Source organism: Bos javanicus, chromosome 8 (genome assembly GCF_032452875.1).
Source record: "Bos javanicus breed banteng chromosome 8, ARS-OSU_banteng_1.0, whole genome shotgun sequence".
Classification (NCBI taxonomy): Eukaryota; Metazoa; Chordata; class Mammalia; order Artiodactyla; family Bovidae; genus Bos; species Bos javanicus.
Window position 1 is genome coordinate 58382149 of NC_083875.1, and position 9600 is coordinate 58391748.

A 9600-nucleotide genomic window follows, 5' to 3' on the forward strand; every position below is an offset into this window, starting at 1 on the left:
TTTGGTCCTGCAGGTTGTGTTCTGTAAAATAAAAAAAAAATTTTTAATGTTGTGAGGAGAAGAAGGGATTTGTCAGATGAAAGAGGGAGCAGCAGGAAGAGACACTCTATGGGTGGAGGGGGCTAGGTTTGAGAACCTTAAGGGGCTGAATAGCTTAAGAGGGATTTTGGGAAAAAAAGAATTACCCAAGATTTCTAAGTTTTTTGCTATAGGGTCATGAGCGTGCCATGCCCTTGTTTCTCTTTTTGTCATGCTTCCTATTTATTAATATAGGCCACTCTGCACACTTGTGCTTTTTGGTGAATTCTTTTGAGGAGATACGGGGGAGTGGGTGACATATATTTATGCCTCTGGCTCCATGCAGGTAAAGACACATTATATATGAGGGGAAGCTGTAGTTGAAGGCAGAGTAGACCTTGGAGGTGTAAATCCCTTGGCACAGCAGAGTTTTATATATTATGTGGGGTCCAAAGGGTGACCATTAGGCAATAAGGTCTCAGTTAATATCTAGGTAACAGGTGGAATAAATAGGAATTTTCACTAAAGTAAATATATGGTATGTGAATGTGTGGTTGGAAAGGTAGATCAGAAGTATCTAAAGGGCCCTGGAGGGATGGATGGATCTGCTGGGTTGGGTGGTGGGGAAGGACTGTGGTTTTATCTTTCTTGTGTTGTCCCCTCCCCCACCCTCAAGAACCTTTGGTGTTTAGCTAAACCTCTGTGATGTGGGCCTAGAACTCTAGTCTAGAATGTGCACTTTAAATGCCCAGATGCCTGAGGCACCATTGCACTTCTGATGATTTGGATCATCATCTTTGTCTGAAGAAACTTACTGCACCATGGCTGAGTTCCAGCTCAACTTCCTAAGTTTTCCCATTCTTGCCTTTGTGTGTTGGGTGGGGCTCCTTCTTCTGTCACTATGCTACCTAAAGGGGAACTCAAGTTTCTCAATATTTTGGAAACAGGGAGACATCGACCAGGTCAGTAAGCCAGAGTCCCTCAAAGATATTAAATCTTTCTTTTCAAATGGATGCATTCAGTGCTATCAGTTTCCCTCCAGGTACTGTTTCTTTTGTATCTCACAAACTTTGACAAGTTGTATTTTAATTTTCATTTAGTTAAAAAATTTTTCTTTTTTCTGAGATTTCTTCCTTGACCCATTTGTTAGTAGCATGCTGTTTACTCTTCAAACATTTTGGCATTTTGGCCTTTCTAACTATCTGTAAACGATTTCTAGTTTAATTCTATTATCATCTAAAAACACATTTTGTATGATTTCTAGTTTGCATTTGTTAAGATGCATTTCATGGTCCAGAATGTGGTCTATTTTGGTCAATGTTCCATGTGTGCTTGAGAAGAATGTGTATTCTGTTGTTGGATGAAGTATTCTATAAATGTCAATTAGATCAATTTGACTGATGGTGCTGGTTAGGTCAACTCTACCATTACTGATTTTCTGCCTGCTGAATCTGTCCATTTCTGATAGACGGGAGTTGAAGTCTCCAAAAATAACAGTAGATTCATCTAATTGTCCTTACAGTTGGGCCAGTTTTTGCTTCCCGTATTTTGACAGTCTGTTGTTAGACTATATACATGTTAAGGATTGTTTTGTCTTCTTAGAGAACTGACCCTTTTGTTGTTATGTACTGTCCCTCTTTATCCCTCATAACTCTCCTTGTTCTGAAGTCTGCTTTGTCTGAAATTAATATAGCTCCTCCTGCTTCTTTCATCAGTGTTAGCATGGTACAGTATCTTTATTTTTAAAGTGGGTGTTTGGTAGGCAACACAAAATTGGATCTTATTTTATCCACTGACAATCTAGCTTTTAATTGAATGTATTTAGACCACTTACATTTAGCAATTTTCTATATGGTTGGATTAATATCCATCATGTCTGTAACTGTTTAGTATTTATTGTAAGTATTCTTTTCTTCTTCCCCTCTTTTTGTGCCTTTTCTGGTTTCAAACAAGTACTTTATAGGATTCCCTCTCTCTCTTCTCTTAGCATATCAAGTATTCTATGCCATAGAATTTGCAATATATTCAATACATTAACAACTAATGTACTGACAACTAATACACTGACAACTCAAATCTACTTTCATATAAACACTATACCACTTCATAAGTAGTACAGGTTCTGTTATAACAGAATTCCCAATTCCTCCCTCCTATCCCTTGTAACACTGATGTCATTTATTTCACCTATCCATATACTATGATCACTCAATACATTATTAGTAGTATCATTAAGTCAATTGAGAATAAGAAAAATGAAAGTGTTTTTTTTCTTTTACCATCATTGATTCCTTTTCCTCTCTTCCTTTATGAAGACTTGAGATGTTGTTTTCCTTCTTCCTATAGAACTTTTTTTAACATTTATTCCAGGGAAGATCTGATGTTGCTGACTCAGTTTTCGTTTGTCTTGAGACAGTTTTTATTTCTCCTTTACTTTTGAAGGATAATTTCACTAGATAAAAAGTTCTGGAGTGATTTTTTTCTTTCAACACTTTAATATTTCAGTCAATTTTCTTTTTGCTTGCATGGTTTATGATCAAAAGTGAAAGTGAAAGTCACTCAGTCAACTTTTTGTGTCCAATGTCCAATTCTTTGCAACCCATGGACTATACAGTCCATGGAATTCTCCAGGGAGAATACTGGAGTGGGTAGCCTTTCCTTTCTCCAGGGGATCTTCCTAACCCAGGGATCAAATCCAGGTCTCCTGCATTGCAAGTGATTCTTTACCAGCAGAGCCACAAGGAAAGCCCAAGAATACTGGAGTGGGTAGCCTATTCTTTCTCCAGCAGATCTTTAAGACCCAGGAATCAAACCAGGGTCTCCTGCACTGCAGGTGGATTCTTTACCAACTGAGCTATCAGGGAAGCTCTGATTTATGATGAGAAGCCCATAATTCTCATCCTTGTTCCTCTAGAGGTACAGCATTATTTTCTTCTGTTTTCTTTCAAGATTTTATCTTTCAGGTTCCTACAGCTTTAATAAAATATGTCCAGGTTTAGACTTTCTTAGTATTTATGCTGCTTGGTGTTCTCTGAGCTTCCATAATCTATGGTTAGTCTATCATTAATTTTGGAAAATCTTGGGCTGTTACTTCTTCAAATGTTTCTTCTGTTCTTTCTTCTCATTTTAATATTTCTGTTGCATGTATTGATATACTACACATTTTGAAACTGTCTCAATTCTTGGATATTCTGGGTTTAAATATTAAATTTTTTTCTCTTTGCATTTCAATTTGGAAAGTTTCTATTGCTATACATTCAAAATCACTTATTTTTTTAAGAAGAAAAAGTTAAAAACATTTTAAACCTTTAAAATTGATAAAAAGAACATAAAAGTCTATTAATTAGAGTCATATTATTCATGTATAATGAATATATGAGTTTTCTAGAGAGGACTGAGAGAAATGAGCCCCAGGGCTTCATTCTTTTGTTTTTGTTCTCAGCGTCAGGGCAGAACCAGGAGGAGAAGGAAAGGTGGCACACTGAAAGGTAAGGCTCTGCATGTTTCACCGGATCTCTCCAAGGGTGACCCTTCCTGCCTTTTCCATGAGATCCCAGGTCCGAGACCTCTGATGATGTCAGTGGCTAGATACTGTTTCTCTCAGAAACCAGAGGTATCTGGGGAGAGGCTCACGGGGAGGCAGTCCAAGCCTGAGACACTTCTCGGATTCCCTGTTTTTCTCATGGCTGGGCTTGAAACCATGATGGACCTGGGCAATGGGTGTTTCCCCACAGGTGGCCATATGAGATGTCAAGAGTCAGAACTTCTGTGTCCTGACTTTGTATAAGTCCTCTGACTTCCTGGATGATCAGATTCCTCTTTGAGGTCAATAACCATTGACTTTTTCCTCAAAGGGCGGTTCTGAATATCACATGGGAGAATACATATGAAAGCCCTTTGTGAATGATAAGGCAACATATATATTTGAGCCTTGCTATTATTATCACTGACCATGTGATCTTATATTCTAGTTCTTGAGACTCTCCAATCCACCAAGGGTACCACTAAAGGACATTCTACTTAGTCTCCTATAAGTTCTCTTTGTTCCTACCTTCATCACTCTCCTGGTTTCCCAGGTTGGAGAACTTGCCAGAGCGAAGCAGAGGAGGCAAGGAAGGAGCTTTATCTTCTGCAAAGGTGACTAAACATTACCTTCTTTCCTGTATCCCACTTTTTTAGTGGAGTCTTTGAATTTCTAGGACCTCAGTGAAGCCTGGGATTGACATGGGAGGGAATATCCTCAGATTCAGAATGTGAAAGCCTTGGCAAGAGGGATTAAAAGATACATTGTGAGATTGAAGAAGTCGAAGAATGTGAAAAGATAGTATACATTGGGCAGCCATACTTTTGCCAGAGGTACCAGGGCCTCATGTTTTTTCCTGGTCCTGGCTGTAGTTTTGTACTTCCTATCTCCTGCAGCCCCCTGGGCCAGCATGATGATACCACCTGCTTTCGTCAACTCTTATGTCCAGACCCCTTCTGTGAGGTGTGTAATAACGCAACTGCTGAGGTCAATCGGCTGCTGTTCCTGGAGGCCCTGGAAGATGCTACTTCCTCTGTGTCTCCTTTGGCTTCCACAGCTCCTGTGACTGAGTCATCGTGTACTTTGTCCCCGGTCTTCTCAGCAGTCCCTCCAGGAAACCTACCTCCAGCCTCTCTGCCGGAGCCTTCCTCACCGCCCTCCTCTATTCTCTCCCCTAGCCCAATGACCCCCTTAACTGACTTTTTTTCACCCTCACCAATGGGCCACTCTCTGGCCTCAGAGCCTTTTTCTTCCTTGGATTCTGAATTCCCAGTGGATTATTCCCCACCCCAAACCATTGCTTTCCCCCTTCTCCTACCACATGACACTCAGACAGCAGACCCTGTTGTCCCAGCAGAGGCCACATGGTTTCTGGATACCATTTCCTCTCTTGACCCCACCCTTTCCCAAGATATCAACCCCTTATCAGATTTGTCCCAGACGATGAATCCCACTGATTCTTTTGCTTGTCCTCATGCACCACCAACCCCATTTGTTTCACCACCATCAGACTGCACTTTATCTGTGACTCAACCTAAATCAATTTCCACTTTACTGAAGCCTGTTCTGGAGAAGTCATCTCCAGATAGCCCTAGTGAGTTGTCCACTTGTGTTTCAACAATCAGAGGCACTGAGCATTCAAGTCTATCAATTTCAGACTTCTCTTTGTGGCAAGCTCAGGCCATGAACGTGCTCCTCCCAGCATTACCACACTCTGATTTTCAGCGAGAGCATGTTTCCCTCCATCCACAAGACACTTATCTCTGGGGAGACTCTGTTACAAAGCACAAGGAGGCCAATAGCCATTCTTTCTCTGGCTTTAACATCCGTGGACTCTTGGAGAGACAAATAAAAAACAGAATGGCTTTCCCGAGTTTAGAGAAGAAAGAAAAGGAAGAGGGTCCATTTTCAAAACAAATGCGGTCAGAATACCAACGGACATCTTCAGGGAATTTGTTGCAGTCTCTTGATGTGCAGAACACTACAGCCCCCCAAAGTGGCTGGAACAGTGAAAGCAAACCAGAGAAGCTTCACATTTGTCAGCGGCTCTTATATGTCAAGACTTTGGGAGGAAACTTGCAGCAGAAATATAGCCAGCTCTTCTGGGGTCTTCCCTCTTTGCACAGTGAATCCCTAGTGGCTACTCTTCTGGTTTCTAGTAGTAGTTCCCCTCTAGAGTCCCACTTTGTCTTATTCAATGGAATCTGTAATGCTCCTGCAGTCAAAATGCGGGATCAAGAATCTCCACCACTTCTTCATTCCCGTCCCCATCTCCTTCCCCATGTATATCCACCACAATCCTTGCCTCAAACTAAGCCACAATCCCAGTCTCTACCTTTCACTCAGTTCCAGCCCCAGGCCCACCTTCAAGCCCGACTCCCAATCCTATCATCCTCTTCTCCATCCCAAATTAGGGACTGTGGAGTGTCTTTCCACAGATTCCAGAATGAGTCGGACTTTCATACTGCAACTGAAAATCAACATCTGGAGTGGCATGTGTTACAGAAGCAACAGGAAAGTTTGTGGGGTTTAGTTCCTGTGTCCCCAAAATCTCAAGCCACTTGTTCTCAAGCTCATAACCTCCCATTGGTCAACCAGCCATCCCATACCTATGTACCAGTCTCTATCCTTCCTGGCCATTTTCATATCACCAGTGAACCCCAGGAGAAACTGCAGCTCCACGTTCCACGGAGGCTAATTCCACGCTGGTACCTCCAAGCCTGTAGGAATCTAGAGTCTCTAGCACTGATGGGGCCTCAATGCAAATTAGCAGAAGTACCTCAGCAGAGAGGCAGGCATGTTCAGTTACAACTTTCTGAGCTTCAGGGCCAGGGTAGCAACAATATAGAGAAGACTGAATTGGGTCTCCCAGGAAATTTCCATGAGAGGGTCTCAACAAAGTTTCAGCTAAGGGATGACATGAGGAAGAATCTTGGCTATATCCTTGAGAAGAGCCCAGAAGACAGCCCACAAGATAGCTCAGAATGCTACCTAGTGCAGGGTCTGAGGGCTGCCTTGGGGACAAAAACTAACCGTGTGTGTCACTCAAGGAATCACTCAAGGAATGAATTACTAAATGTCTCAAGAAAGGACATAGATCGGAATCAAATAAAAAACATTCTTAGATTACATGTGAGCACAAAGTCTTGGCAGATTAGTGTGGGTAGGATTCCTACAAGTGTGTGTCGTTCATGGCTGGCTGACGACAATACTTTGCTTCCTTCTGCAAGCTCCCAAACCAATGTGGAAGACCCACATTCAAAAAACACAATTGTAGGTAAAGTATGCCACCAGATTAGCACTCCAGAGCTTTCTTTTCTTGATCACAATACCCTAAAGGTGCTAGAAGCCCATATTTTAAGGTTTCGTGTGACTCAGAGATGGGGCCTACCCCTCAAGGTTCTTGAATCCATAAAATTCTATATGTTGAGAGAAGCCAAAATATGGCCTCTTCCTCAATTTGACTTTCCCTCCTCAACCACCCATATTTCTGGGGTAGACTCCAAAGATGAGCTTTCCAAGCCTCTTGAAGAAAGATCTAAAACTTCTCAGGGAAATAAGGTGAGAACCACAAATTCAACCCCCATGCTGGATCATCCTCTCCCTGTTATCTCATCTGTGGGCCAAGAAGGACAGAGGGCCCCACAACCATCATACTCTGATACCTACCAAAAGCTTGCAGGGGACATTCAGACAATTGAGTGTGGCAGACAGACTTTTCAGCCCGTCACACACAGAAACAAAGACAAAGTAAGTCAAAATGAGACTCTACTGGATGACAGACGCAGCCCAGTGGTGCCCATAAGGCAAGGTGGGTATAGACCTGAGCCAAGTAATGAGACCATGAACTTCAGTGATAGAGTAGAAATGATTCAGGGCCGAAAGATAGCGAGGAAAAATTCACAACATTCCACAATGTTCAGTGTGTCCAGGGAGATATTCAGGGCCAAGGAGCTTCATGCTCTTGAATCACAATCCTGTAACATCTTGCCAACCAGCAAATTGAGAAGCTCCCAAATGACAAAGGTCAAAATGATTAAAGCAGAAACTACCCTGACCACTCAATGTCCCCCACCAAAAATATCTGTTCCCCAAGATTCTGATATATCAGACTTTCAAAAACAGATCCTTACTGAGTTAAAGTTAAAATTCAAAAATAAGGAGCATAGCCAGGCTGACCACTGTCCCACAGACATGACCCCGACTTCAAGTAGGTTGCCTTCCAAGTCTTCACAGACTCTTGCCCAGAGTATCTCCACTGGGGACATGGCAGCTTCCCAGGTGCCAAACATCCACTCGGAGGACAGTGGGACCAGCATGGAGCAGAGGCAGGATCCCTCTAAGCATGTACTATTGAAGTGCCAGGATAATAACTTCCCACCTGCTGCAGAGAGAAAGCCTTTGGGTTCCAAAGCAGGAGAATACAGAAGTGAAAATTCAGGAGCAGGGATGTCTACAGGCAGAAAGAAGTGCCACCTTGTTGAGGAAAGAGAATTAAAGGACACTTCCTCATCTCTGTCACAGAATGAGCAGCTTCCTCCTGAAAGTTTCTTCAGAAAAAAGATGAGGCGATTTTTTCAGTGGATTGATTTCATGAGAAAAACAAAAGACCAGGAAAGTCCCCAGCAAAAAGCCAAATTCATGTCAACCTTTGCACAGCACCAAGACTCAACTGAAAGTGCAGCTCTCTTTGTGAGTCATGGGCCCCTTGAAGCTCACGAGCTCATGAGAGCCATTGGGAAGATCCTAGAAGAGAAGCTGGCATGTAGGTTTGAATCTGAGGCCTTGGAATTAAGTCAGCGCAAGAAGGAACTGCAGACCCAGGTAATGCCTGGTAAGGGACATCCCTCCAACTATGGTGCTCTCCCTGACTTACAGCAAGAGGAATGGGTAAGTCCCAAGTCCTCAAACCAAGAAGCTGTTTATGCTGATCAGAGTTGTCTTACAAGTGTCAGACAGAACAGAGATGGGGTCAGACATCCCCCAAAAGATGTGGCCTTTGAGGATCAGGTATTATGTCAGAATCAACCCTCTTCCCTGCCCTCCAGGGAGCTGGTAAGCCATCCAAGCCCCACCTGTGTGCGTCAAGAATGCCAGATCCCTCCAGCCCCCCTCACTCCTGAAGAAGACACTGTGTTCAGAGATCTAACTCTTCTATTCAAACAGAAATCACTTCTCCAGCATTTTGAGGGACAAGAAATTTCTCCAAACGACTCATTCAGTCACTGAGAAAACCTTGCAGTTTTCATGATAAGACATTCTCAGATGAAAACAACCTTCCTTTAGTAAATCGAGAATTTTTATCCTCCTCAATAAATGTTCTAATAGAGAAACACTAATGCTCTCTGTGTACTGCACTGGGTGCATGGGTTTTAGTTATCCTGGTACTTTTATGTGGGAAATGGAAGGAGTAGTTCAGTTCATTCTGATTTCCTCTCGGTGTCTAAGAGGCTTCCTTGCGGGGAGCCTGACAGTGGTCTTCTCAGTTTTATCCTGGAGTCCTTTATTTGATCCTGCTCTGATATCCTCTACCTAAAAAACTTAATTATTTTTTATTAAAAAGTACAAAAATTTACTCTAGAAATTTTCAGGCTTTTGAAAAGTGAGAAGATATCTTAAAGTCTAGAACTTGGCTTAAACTATCTTTTCATCTGCTCTCAAACTATCCTGAGCCATATACAGCTATAGGGTGGAATGAGTTACTCTAGCATAATATAGCCAGATTTGACTCTTATTGCCTCAAAAAGTTTTAGAGAATGTTTAGGCCTTGAAGTTAGTGGTAGACAGAAATCTTCCTCTTAGATCTCTTGGTGAGGAATAAATGTCCTGCAATGAAGAACTCTTTCATCCTTTATGAATTTTGTGGTGATGGGCCACATCTCCCACTCCTTGCTGCTGCTAAGTCACTTCAGTCGTGTCCAACTCTGTGCGACCCCATAGATGGCAGCCCACCAGGCTCCCCCATCCCTGGGATTCTCCAGGCAGTAACACTGGAGTGGGTTGCCATTTCCTTCTCCAAAGCATGAAAGTGAAAAGTGAAAGTGAAGTCGCTCAGTCGT

The 9600-nt window shown here is 42.5% G+C and overlaps 1 protein-coding gene across 2 annotated transcripts; it reads left to right on the forward strand.

Moving 5' to 3' along the window:
* The first annotated feature begins 289 nt into the window (after positions 1–289).
* On the forward strand, positions 290–8880 carry LOC133252740 (spermatogenesis-associated protein 31D3-like). 2 transcript variants are annotated; one of them, XM_061425618.1, is made up of 4 exons: positions 290–980; positions 3461–3506; positions 4095–4155; positions 4438–8880. In XM_061425618.1, the coding sequence occupies exons 1-4, from the start codon at positions 840–842 to the stop codon at positions 8768–8770; spliced, it is 4581 nt and encodes a 1526-aa protein (XP_061281602.1). In that variant the 5' UTR covers positions 290–839; the 3' UTR covers positions 8771–8880. The 2 variants fall into 2 exon arrangements, with proteins under 2 accessions (XP_061281602.1, XP_061281603.1); XM_061425619.1 differs by having other exon boundaries at positions 4599–8880.
* The last annotated feature ends 720 nt before the right edge of the window (positions 8881–9600 follow it).